The following is a 12,482-nucleotide window of genomic DNA, read 5'->3' as shown; positions in this document are numbered from 1 at the left end:
CTATAAAATAAACCTACTTATGTTACATATTTCCTTACCAAATGGATTTTTGGCAACAATAGTTTGATCAGCTTCAAGTGGTTCAGATTCACCCTCAGAATTTACAGCAGCAACTCTGAATTTATATTCCTTGCCTGGAGTCAGACCAGTAACTTCCATGTCTAGGAAAAACAATGTTTCATTATTACTACCATCAAATATAAAACACAAACAGAAGTAATCAATGGCTTTAGAGAGTGAATGTATGAAAGGTAACAAAAGCTGCATGTAAATGATCTTAAAATTTATTAATTCTAACATATTAACCCAATAAGTAAAATGGAAAAGTATAATAATCAAGGATGTGCAGTATGGATTACAGGATAGCTGTAGAATTAACATGTGATATGATAAAGTGTTAGTTATTTATTTAATATGTAATAATTTTAAGATATAAAAGCATGTTAAAATAAAACAGCACTTTCAATAACTTAAACAAGCACTGTGATCCTTGGTCTATATACTTTACACAATATACCAGAAATTGATGTGAATATTGAAGTTACATGAATCTGGGTAATCATATTTTTCATATTGTTTATTACTTTCATGTAAGTCGAAAGTATATAAATGTATGATTTCTGGTTGTAAACGGTCACTAACTTGGTTCAGTTGAACGACCACAAGGAACCCAACACCCGGTCTCTGGGTCCATCTTCTCCACTTGGTAGTACTCAATGGGAGTGCCTCCATCATCCTTTGGACGCTTCCATTTAAGTTTGCATCCTTCTTTGTGCACATCTGACACCTAAAACAATGAACACAAAATGAAACATCTGACCTTATGTTAGTAGAACACAAAATAAAATCTTAATTTTAGTTATTAACACAAGTAATAAAGCAAGAAAATAATGCCTGTCTAAAAATCAGTTTCTTTTATTGGTTCTGTCATGAAAGAATTAATTTCTTACACTATTAATACTGGTCTTCTGGATGGACTTGTAGGTAGATACCAGAATTTTAGAGGCAGTATGTTTCTCCAAAACATTAGTTATCTACCTACAAGTCTGTACGGTGTTAGAAACCAGAAGACCTACACAGATATCTTAACTGCCATGAGAACGAAATCACATATAATTTGTTATACTGACTCATTCTGCTTTCCACAAGAAGTGGTAGCAGAAGGAGGATTCCTAGGTATGAATTTATTGTAATTTTTTCCAGTGAAAGCAACAAGGACTGACTTTCTAAATCTTGCACAAAACAAACACTGCTGGGATACAATTAACATTTTCAACCTAATTTTAATGTAGTAACTGCTGAAGTACCTGTAGTGGACCCTCTGGTGAAGTAGGTTTGTCAGTGACAACAACATTGACAGTGACAGTGTCCTTTCCAGAACTGTTAGAAGCTGTGACAGTGTATTCACCAGAGTCTCCTCGCTGTACTGGACGTATCACTAGTTTGGTATTATAGTCAACATTGTCTACTTGCACAGTCTTTGAAGATCTGAATAAAATATTCAAAAGCAAATATATCAAAGGTGAACACTAAAGTGCATCAAAAAAGAAAATGTAATGACTGATTACATACTCCTGGACAGCATGTAGAGAAAGACAATTATAAAATTAGATAAAAGGTACTACATGTACAAAATTTAAAATCGTTCTTGAATTATGTTGAGTATAACAGCATAAGTCAAAACTTGAGGCACGTTCCATCAATTCATGTTAATAATTCTACTATATGGACAATATGATAATGACATAGACTAATAGCTAGAATTACTTTAAATGAATATTAACATTTGTTACACTCATATTTTTAATAATAAAGGAAACAGTTTTAAATAATCCAGATGTACCTAAGTGGAATAGCTCCATATCTCCATTCCACTGTTGGTGGAGGTTCTCCAATAATATTAGCATCAAATTTTAGTGCAGACCCAGCTGAAATGGTAACATCACGAAGATTGCGCCTGTCAATTCTTGGAGCAACTGAAACAAATTGAAATATTTTATTAAAAGTTCAGAAACTTTCATACAGCCTATTTACATGGTATAAACACTAAAAATATTTCTAACAGAAGTAGATAAGTTAAACATTTATTTATAAAACATTCTTAATAAAACAGGAAGTGAATTATAAGAGACTTGATAAATTTCTTACGGAATCGTGGCTTAGCAATGAAGTTCTTGCTTGCTTCACCAGGCTCACTCTGACCAGCTTTATTAACAGCTATCACTCGGAACTGATATTCATTGCCTTCAATTAAGCCATGGACAACTGCCTGTGGGGTGGCCACATCTGTCTCTAATGCCTTTTCCCACATCACGCTGTAACATATATACATTAGGTAAACGTACTGGATTTAAAGCGATTTAATAATAAAAAAAAATTTCATTATAATATTTTCCAGTGTATATAACCTATACATACTTCACTCTATGCGGTATATTTTAAAATATTTAAAATTTCCTTCAGTAGACAATCTTTACCTGTCAAATAAATTTACACCTCTTTTTCTACAGAGCTCTCATTTATTTTTTACAAATATGTGAAGAGAAGAACTGGCTTCATTAGCTTCATTATTGTCTGTAACCTCTAATATTAGGAATACTGCTTAAATCACTGTTGCAGAAGGTTTGACAAATAACAGTTATGTATTTAATAGTGCTGTTTCAACTTCAGAGGTTGTACAGTATTGTAACTGTTGATAAATTCTGAGTTACAATTTTACAGGCTAACACTATAGATTACACAAGTGATCTAACCAAGAAATTCATAATGTGTGAGATCACATAGCCATAAAATAATAAGCAATAAAAAAAGCACTTTATCTGTATCTTGTCTTATTTATATTTCATTCTATCATGTTGAGGTGCCTTTATCTATATTCAGAATCCCTTTGAAGTAAATATTTCATGTTACAAGTTTCATGCACCAAATACTTCATAGGACAGTTAATATTTAATCTTATATAGTACTGAATGTAACTTCATTTACCTATACTTGTCTTTCTTCTCAATGATGTATCCAGTTATGGGTGACCCACCATCAGATACAGGTTCTTTCCAAATCAGATCAACATGATTTTGACTCCAATCAACTGGTTCTGGGGCCCCAGGTGCAGTGGGCACAGCTGAAAAATATTAAGAAGTAACAATGGTTACAAGAGGATAGAAATCAAAATACTAGATATAACGATGATAAACATCTTCTTCTGGGTTTGGTACTATGTAGACTTTTCAGCTTTAGAACCCAGAACATGATAATCACCCTCACCACTGTAAAAACCTCAAATATCACATATTAGTAATAAAAATTATTTGTTATTATAATTACGAATATTATTATTGGTATCGCTACTGCTGAACTATATCAATATCATTTGCTGTGTATGTATCCCTACATATGCCTTGACTATTTTATCACTACTTACTGAATGGGTCCTTGGCTATGATAGATGACAGAGTTTCCAGTGGTTCTGATTCACCCTCTTTGTTCACTGCTTTAACACGGAACTGATATTCATGGCCAGGTATCAGGCCCTGCACATCCAATTCAGGGTCCTTTGTTCGTCCAACAGGTAACCAAATTCCAGTGTCAGGATCATATTTCTCCACCAAGTATGTTTCAATGGGTTCACCACCATCATCTTTTGGCTTCTTCCATTTAAGTTTGCAGCCATCTTTATGTACATCAGAAACTTCCAATGGACCTTCTGGTTTCCCGGGTTTAGCTATAAAATTAAAACAAAGTAACAGTTTTTATGTTTTAATAATACGTATTCAACATGATAAACTTTTATTGTGGACATGCAATAGCAAATTTTCACTGTACAACAATATGCAAAATACAAAGGAAGAATATATCATACTTACATACAACAGTTACTTCAACTTCAGCAGTATCAGAACCGTATTTGTTGACAGCATGAATTTTGTAGATGCCAGTGTCTTTTCTTTCAGGATTATCATTGAAGAATTTGGAATTGTATGGAACATTTTCTATCCTGCGATAGCTTGTTTCTTGGATAGACTTATTATTAACACTCCATGTCACTTCTGGTGGTGGTTCACCAATTATCTTCACATCAAATAGAATTGGTTCACCCTCACGTACTGTAATTGCTCGCAAATTGCGGCGGTCAATTTTTGGAGCCACTGTGAAAATTTAAATACAATGTGAACAGATAAACAAATGAACAGACAGGCATGGCAAAGCTAACAGGTGTATTTTTTGCAGCTCTTAGTTGTAAATCCATTTAAAAATTGAGTTTCATGGGAAGCATTCTTTAAAATGGTCCAATATAATTATAGTTATCATTCTGAGAATAGATTTTATGAATCCGTTGAAATATAAAAACAGCTTTTTAAAGACCAGTTCTGGAGTTTCACATGTGCCAAATTTGGACAAAAAAGCCACAACTGTCTCACAAATTAAGAAGGCGGCTGTCTTCTGAGCTGCAGTGCTACAAACCAGAAGACAGCCATCTTCATACTCAACATTGTGAACACTTTAAACCCGTCTCAACAATAAGTTAGGTAACAGACATCTGCATTATACTTTATGAACATAAGTTCAGCACAAGTGTACTTATTCAAGCATATATAAATCAGTGACAAGGGGGGCATCTTTTTGAATTCTGGACTCAAAACAGAACCCAAAACAAGACATACTGTCAAGAGTTTAAAAACTGAGTGTTCATATGTCCCCAGTTAGGATTTACTTAATTACTGCAACATTACAAATTCCTTCATTGGTATCAGAATACATACACTTCCTTGGTTTGGCAGTAATGGGTTTGCTGGCTTGACTTGGTTGACCTGGTCCAGCTGCATTAACTGCACGAACCCTGAATTCATATGTTACACCTTCTTCCAAGTTTTCTGCTCGTCCTTTGCAGTCAGATCCTTTTGTTTCAGCAGCTTTTGTCCAGCGCGGGGAATCTTTTTCACGTTTTTCAATCACGTATCCTGTGATTGGAGATCCACCATCCTTTGCTGGTGGAGTCCATCTCAGATCTACATGGTCCTTATCCCAGTCAGTAGCTTCAGGAGTGCCCGGAGCATCAGGTTCATCTTAAAAGAGGCAATACAAACAAACTATAGTTAAAGTGGGAGAACTATTATTTTATGGTCCTATGTTGTACCTTGAGAAGGAAATGACTACCCTGAAAAAGTGTTATACCAGAAAATGGAACAAAGTTTAACCTCAAAATGTTTTAAATCTCCAGTTTTGTTAGTTTGCAATCAAATATTATTTTCATTCAGTCCCACAGAAGCATTTTAATTTCATAATGGAGCATATGCACTGAAATATTAATCAATTCCTAAAGAAACTATAATTTAAAAATGTTTATTATTCAGTTCTACATGTGATATGGTTCTGAGTATAGTAATGAAACACTGTAACATATTTACAAACCTGTGCATTTATTTAAAGACCTATTTCTTAAATTTATATATAATTTTACATTCTTTGAATTTATTTTTTGTGTTCATAGACACACACATGCCACTTACCAAATGGATTTTTTGCAATGATAGACTTGTCAGCATCAAGTGGTTCTGATTCTCCTTCTGCATTGACAGCCATCACTCGAAATTTGTACTCTTGACCAGGCTGGAGGTTCTCAACTTCCATTTTTGGCTCCTTTGAACGACCGACTGGGAGCCACCGCCCTGTGTCAGTTCCAATATCAGAATCAGTTTCAGTACCACCGGTTCTTCAAATGCACTGTGTTGTTTTTGATAGTCTATATATTATTCAAAATGATTCCTCATATCAGACAGATGTTTCTCAAATTTTAACTTTCAACTTATAATTTCTTGAAATCTTTCACGAAGTAATTCTTAAGTACAAAATTCCTTGGCTGCATAAATATATACTAAAATCTTTTTTAAATTTTATTTTTAGACTACTTACTTACCAACCTCACATTAACCCTAAGATTCTGCAAATGGACACCACTTAATATGATGCTACCTAGAATTTGGTATAACTTAAAAGACAAATAATATTTTGTAATGAAGTTTTGACTTATAAGAAATATTCTTCCTATGAATGAGCTTCAAAACTGATATGAGAATTACTACAACATAACATAATAATTTTCAGGCTGACTTACTTTTATAGTAGACTCCACACCATGCTTTAAAATCTGACATGACGTGAACATGTTGAGTAAAAGAGTCAAAATTATATTCATAATATGGGCAGTTACAATGCCATTTACTTTTATGAATATCCTGATGAATAGGAATTTTGTTGCAGAGGTCAGTTAAGTATATTTTCATTTTCTCTTGAGGTCATAGTTGTAACTATTAGGAAACTGCAGAATGAACCAGTTTTAATGTGACAAAACACATTTACCTGATTCTGTGTCCATCTTTTCAACAACATAATGTTCTATTGGTGAACCACCATCATCCTCAGGGGCATTCCATTTCAGATTACAACCTTCCTTGTGAATATCAGAGATCTTCAAAGGTCCTTCGGGCTTGCCAGGTTTATCTGTGCACATATTAAAATACTTTGATTTTTCAGAAAGAATTACAACTGGATATTATCCAAAGTAATTTAAGAACAAAATTCCAAATTTATGACATGATGTAAATTAATAATATGTGACCAGTTTTCATACTATCTATCTAGACCAATAGTAAGATAATTGCATCAGAGTACCAATGTATTTCTGGGCCTGAAATAAGGAGATATTTCACAAACCATGATTCACAAGTTTATAAGAGAAATTCTGAATTTGGAGAGCATTTAAAAATAGTGTTAAAAAGTAAATACTACTTAAGGGTATAGATGCTTTATTTTTGTATTATACAATATGTTTTTGAAAAATTTCCACTCTACTTTTGTTTTAGATGAAGTCCAGTCCAAATTCTAATCAGGATTTTTAACCTAGGTCAAATTGTTGGAGTGCTACACACTTTACACTATCTATAGTAAAAGGTTATAGCGATGTTTATACACTAATATGATAGTGAAAGGGGAATGTGTTTCCAGAGCATATATACTACAAGGAGCACAAAGTGAAGAAAACCAGGAAAGTATAAACGACTAGTGAACTATCATGTCAATGCAGCAGCATCACTGTGACTTTACTGTTGATGTAAACAGTGTAGCACCATAACAGCTCATTCTAAGTACAAAATTCCAACACTTGGGATTGGAAACACGTGATTTCAAATAACTTTTCTTCTTTATAATTTTCTGTATTTTACCAAATAACAGAGTTCTCTGATGGCCTTGAACTAATGGAACATTCTGTATTTCTGTGAAATCACATAACTCAGTAATTTTAGAGAGGGCAGAATCAGTATCTGTAACATCAAGGGCAACAAAAATGGAAGGAGTATAATATTTTTGAGAACTGTATTTGTCCTTCCATTACAATGTTCTAAAAAAGAGTTCTAATCCAAGCAGAGAAAGCAAGTGGTTATAAAAAATAATTTATGCTTATACTGATGCACAATTAATTGGGAGTATACTGTAAAAATAGTGACATTAATGATAACAAATGATAATGATGACAGAAAAAACAATAAAACAAATTGTCGTGTTGATGGTGATAGTAGTGATGTTAAAAATGAAAAGAACATACCAAGTACTGTTACTTCAACAGCAACTTCATCTTTTCCAGAGCTGTTTTCAGCTTTGATAACATATGTGCCTGAATGCTTCCTTGACACAGGCATGATAACCAGTTTTGTCTTGTAATCTTCATTATCAATGGTAATGTCATCTTTAGAATCAAGACGAGCCTTGTTGAGGAACCATGACTTGCTTGGAGGAGGTTCTCCACTGATCTTGACATCAAATCGAATATTCTGTCCAGCCTTTATTGTCATGTCTTTCAGTGTACTGCGATCAATACGTGGAGCAGCTGAAATAATTACAGTCATATTTTCTTATTTAAGATTCATATATGAAGTACTTTTCAATACATCTGTTTAAAAAATTATCATCATTAAATTAGTACATTTGCATTAATAATATAATGATCATATAATAACAAGAAACAGAGATTATCATTATTTTGTTTTGCTGCTAATATTTCACTATAGCACAGGACACATTTTAAGGTTATATTATTAAAAAATATAATAAACATTTACTCTACTAGAGCATTGAAAAAATGTATCATGTCACCTTGTGCAACACAGCAAGAAAATTTTGTGCAAACTATGCAGTTTCAATATGTGCAACTTGTGTAAATACAGTTACATCATTATTTAGAACAAAAGTTTGAACAATATTTCCTTGCCTAAAGCAACTATAGGCAATGCAGATTATATATTTAGCAGACTTTAACTGAAATACTGAGGACATGTTTTTCGAGTACACATAAATCATCAATCATGCCACCTTGTATCTTGGCATATTATAAAATTATAAGTCAAATCATTAAGCCCTGTATTTAAAACCTGGCCAGCAGCCTCCTAATTTGGTGGTTAAATTCCCTGTACTCAAACGATAAAGATTGCTGATGGCATGTCAGACTTACCAAAGCGATCTTTCGCAGTGATGGTATCACTAGGATCACTTGGTTTGCTCTGACCGCCTTTGTTGACAGCACGTACTCTGAACTGGTACTTCATCCCTTCAACCAGATCAGGAACTTTTGCTTCACACTTGTTTCCAATGACCTCAACAGCTTTCTGCCATTTAGAACTGGAAATTAATTACAAATGTGTAATTTAATTCATGTTTCTTCCTTTATAATTCATGATAATGACATCATACAGCATAAAATTTTAAATTAAGTTTGAAAAAAAATCATTACATAAGATCATTCTACTTGATGTCACCCCACCACCATATCTTCAATTCCCTGCTATCAAAAAATAGAATATTGAAAACATTAAAACTTTTGAGATGGGAGATACACTGTAATCATTCACAGTAGTGCTCTTAATTATGCATAATAGTGCACACAATTAAGAGCACTACACATGTTTTAACTCACAGGATATTCCCCAGTATGGTTCCTCCCTGGGCCTGGTCCCTGTACTTGTTGCTTCAGGTACTTTACCTGCAGGGTTCCTCTCTTGTGCGTATCCCCTCAGGGATTTCAAAACCCATTAATTTGCTCATGCAGTGCTTCAACCATGACAGGTTAAACTGCCACTGGGACTGTCAACCATGAACCTGACCACACATGGAGTTAGGCCATTTCAGCAGGGCTAAAACCAAATGGAAAATCCCATAGATTTCTCCCCTCCCTCATCCCTCAAAGTCCTCGTCTTTGCTGAGTTTAAACCTCTCATTTCTGCCATCTCAGGTCAGATTGCTCAGGCCTTGGGAAGATCAGGGCTGCTCCTGAGGGGTTTAGTCACATACAGGGCTAGGCCACCCCATGGCAATTCTACCCCCTGGGGAAAACCTTCCACAATCATGGCTAAGATCCAAAACAATGTTTTATTATGATCTGTTTAATCTACCTGTACTGGTCTTTCTTTTCAACAATGTATGATGTAATCTGAGCACCTCCATCAGACTTGGGTGGGGCCCATTTGAGATCAGCTTGATGCCTGTTCCAGTCTTTAACTTCTGGTTTCCCAGGCTTGTCAGGTTCACCTGGAAAATATAATTTGACTTGAATGATGTATGTATACAAGTTTGTGGTGGAAGCACTTCATTTACTGTTTACAGAATGATGAATATGAAATGCAATAAATATAATTCAGGAGGTAACAGTTCAAAATGTTGGCTTTGAGCCAGCTATCCTCCATGAATCTTCCCAAAGTTGCAGGAAAAGTTGTATATGACCAATGCTTTCAACGGTAAACAAACGACTACCAGTATTGATTTTAGACTTCATAACGACGGACGTTGTAACATATAGCGCTTGTTATATACGTGCCTCGTAGGAAAGTCATCAATTTTCAATCGTTATATGAAACAGAAGTGGTGGTGGTTGTTACATAAATTATGATTCGAATAATTATGTGTGATGCGATACGGCATAATGCATTAATTATTAGTACGCATCTCAAGTGAAAGCTGTCAGTGTATTATCTGTATCAACCATGTATATTAAATAAATTTCGGATTATTTGAATACATTTTTTGGTTTATGGTACCGAGATAAACTCGATTTAGAGACTCCAAGAAATTGCATTTCTGCATTTAATACTAACATAAATTAAGTAGCTTTGAATTTTTTCATCAGCCTGTTGGCAACAAGATATTGAAGTGAAACTAAAATCTGATTATTAATAATATTCTGGTTGGAAGTGATGTTTAGAAGCTAAATATGAGATTCTTCACCAGGTGTTCATAAAATTATTTTGAACTTACAGTATGGATTCTTGGCCAATGTTGGGACATCAGTATCAAGTGGTTCTGATTCTCCTTCAGCATTCACTGCCTTCACACGGAACTGATATTCCTTTCCTTCATTGAGACCAGACACCTACAACAAAATAACGTCTTTCCTTCAGATCCACACTATAGAGATTTAAGTCCTCTATTAACATAGAACAAATTTTAATCTTTTCATTGACATATGAGAGCATGCTGTACCTTGTCAGAGTGTGATTTATCTCAAAATAGTACTAAAGGGCATGAGGGCTGAATGTATCAACTGGTATTTAATTTTGTTAGTCTTATTATGTACTTTTATTTATACTTATGGCTGTAAATTAGTGAGAAAATCTAATATGTTACACACGTCAGCTTCTGGTGTTTTGCTTGTTCCAACTGGGACCCAACGTCCAGTCTCTGTGTCCATGCGCTCAATAACATAATGGTCAACCGGTTCTCCGCCATCATCCTCTGGTTTTTCCCACTTCAGCTTGCAGCCTTCAGCTGTTATATCTGATACTTTTAATGGTCCCTTTGGCTTGCTAGGCTTGCCTGTGATTAACAAATTATTTTCATGAAGTGGTGTTGGGTGCAATTAATTAAAATGAGATATTTACAAAACAAAGTCCAACATCATTGTACTTGACTAATTAATTTTTATAAAAAATTATAAAATGACATATTCCTGCCAAATACAATTTATCCATCTCTATATTGCATGCCCACTTCTGACATGTATGTATAGCAATTATATTTCTCAAAATGAAATTAGTTTTACTCAACATACTCAGCACTGAAATCTCCACTTCAACTTGATCAGTGCCAGAGCTGTTCTTTGCTGTTACAACATATATGCCAGTATCTGATCGCTTTACTTTTGTAAGGATGAATGTAGTTTTGTAATCTTCATTCTCAATCTTCAACCTGTAAGACAAATTATTATAAACATTTAGAATTGTGTTTTGTTCAGAAAATAATGGTTTATATTTAATACAGCTGTTTTTATGGACTATATTTATCATTCAGTATTCTAAAATGAGACCAGTATGTTTCAGGAGTTGGCTAAGCTCCTGTCTTCAAGTGAAAAAACCTGTTCTGTTTGGTCTGATATAAGGGGCTAATTCCAATCCTAGAACCTTAAAATAGAGAAATTTATTTAAAAAAAAAATTGTTGTTATATATGTAATTTTAAATTATGTGATGAAACCTCAATGTACAAATCCACCCACTTCTTTGTCCATTCATAGTTAATTAACATCTTTACATCAAACATATTCCACATGACACATATACAAAAAAGGAAATGGGGAAATACACTGCAGTTCCTGAAGCTCACTAAATGCTATTTTATACAGTACGCAATAAGTATTATTTTATATTTTGGTTTTGTATATTACATGTTAGTGTGATGTCTGTGCAATTTAAAATACAGAACTTCTTTCCTAATAGTTCAAATACTAACTGACACAAAATCAAATAAGAAAGTCCAAAATAAAACAGTGAATCTTCTTCAGCTAGTTTTCCTTCTACCTAATGTAGATTCAAAAGACTTATGACAGTTCATCTCACCTGTCCAGTGATTTGAGAACCACATCCTTCAGTGTCCAAGTAATGGTTGGTGGAGGTTCACCTTTGACATCAGCTTCAATACGCAATAACTGTCCACTTCGAACAACTTTCTTCTGCAGATTTTTGCGGTCAATGTATGGAGCCACTGAAAAATATATCATTTCAGAAATGCATACTGGCAGTAGAAACAGACAATAAATAGCAAGTACATGTGTCCAAGGAATAAAGGAATTCTACTTTCCTCAATTATCCTCCTCACCCCCTTGCATGTTCTTTACTTCATTTCATAATGCTTATTAAACTTCTTTGTCATTGTCAATATTAATATTAAATCAAAGTTTCTTTAGTTTTCACAACATAAGACGTTGATATATTTAGTAATGCTTTTAAATTAAAGAAGTTAATTAAAAATTATACAGTGGACTAGAACAAATGTTTTTATTTGCAGTGCGAAAATGTGAAATTTCTCTCAAATATTATTTTCTTCCTTGGTAAAAGTAAAACTGCATTACAGTCTTGTCCTTACGTTTTCATCTCTGGAGTACAATGTGTAACTTTGTTTTTTGAAGCGGCTTATCCACAAAAGCCAAAATTACGTAAAGTGTATT

General features: G+C 33.9%; 1 protein-coding gene across 29 annotated transcripts in view; it reads right to left on the bottom strand.

Annotated features, from left to right (window-relative positions):
• Positions 1-12,482, bottom strand: part of bt (projectin protein bent) — a 173,325-nt gene that overhangs the window by 47,124 nt on the left and 113,719 nt on the right. For all 29 annotated transcript variants that reach the window (XM_087356134.1, XM_087356133.1, XM_087356141.1 and 26 more), the window contains 18 exons: positions 11,875-12,019; positions 11,093-11,229; positions 10,673-10,857; positions 10,300-10,414; positions 9,441-9,576; positions 8,504-8,670; positions 7,601-7,882; positions 6,358-6,498; positions 5,508-5,666; positions 4,761-5,063; positions 3,864-4,145; positions 3,422-3,721; positions 2,986-3,121; positions 2,149-2,315; positions 1,844-1,976; positions 1,308-1,488; positions 643-787; positions 39-161 (listed from right to left, as the gene is read on the bottom strand). In XM_087356134.1, coding sequence (XP_087212260.1) covers positions 39-161; positions 643-787; positions 1,308-1,488; positions 1,844-1,976; positions 2,149-2,315; positions 2,986-3,121; positions 3,422-3,721; positions 3,864-4,145; positions 4,761-5,063; positions 5,508-5,666; positions 6,358-6,498; positions 7,601-7,882; positions 8,504-8,670; positions 9,441-9,576; positions 10,300-10,414; positions 10,673-10,857; positions 11,093-11,229; positions 11,875-12,019 — 3,237 coding nt within the window. The remainder of the gene's footprint in view (positions 1-38; positions 162-642; positions 788-1,307; positions 1,489-1,843; positions 1,977-2,148; positions 2,316-2,985; positions 3,122-3,421; positions 3,722-3,863; positions 4,146-4,760; positions 5,064-5,507; positions 5,667-6,357; positions 6,499-7,600; positions 7,883-8,503; positions 8,671-9,440; positions 9,577-10,299; positions 10,415-10,672; positions 10,858-11,092; positions 11,230-11,874; positions 12,020-12,482) is intronic.

This window comes from Zootermopsis nevadensis, unplaced genomic scaffold (genome assembly GCF_977971745.1).
Source record: "Zootermopsis nevadensis isolate Lab colony 2312 unplaced genomic scaffold, Znev_1.0 Znev_ptg000025l, whole genome shotgun sequence".
In the NCBI taxonomy this organism is placed as follows: Eukaryota; Metazoa; Arthropoda; class Insecta; order Blattodea; family Termopsidae; genus Zootermopsis; species Zootermopsis nevadensis.
The sequence above is the reverse complement of the archived record's forward strand: the minus strand, read 5'-3'. Positions and strand labels throughout refer to the sequence as shown.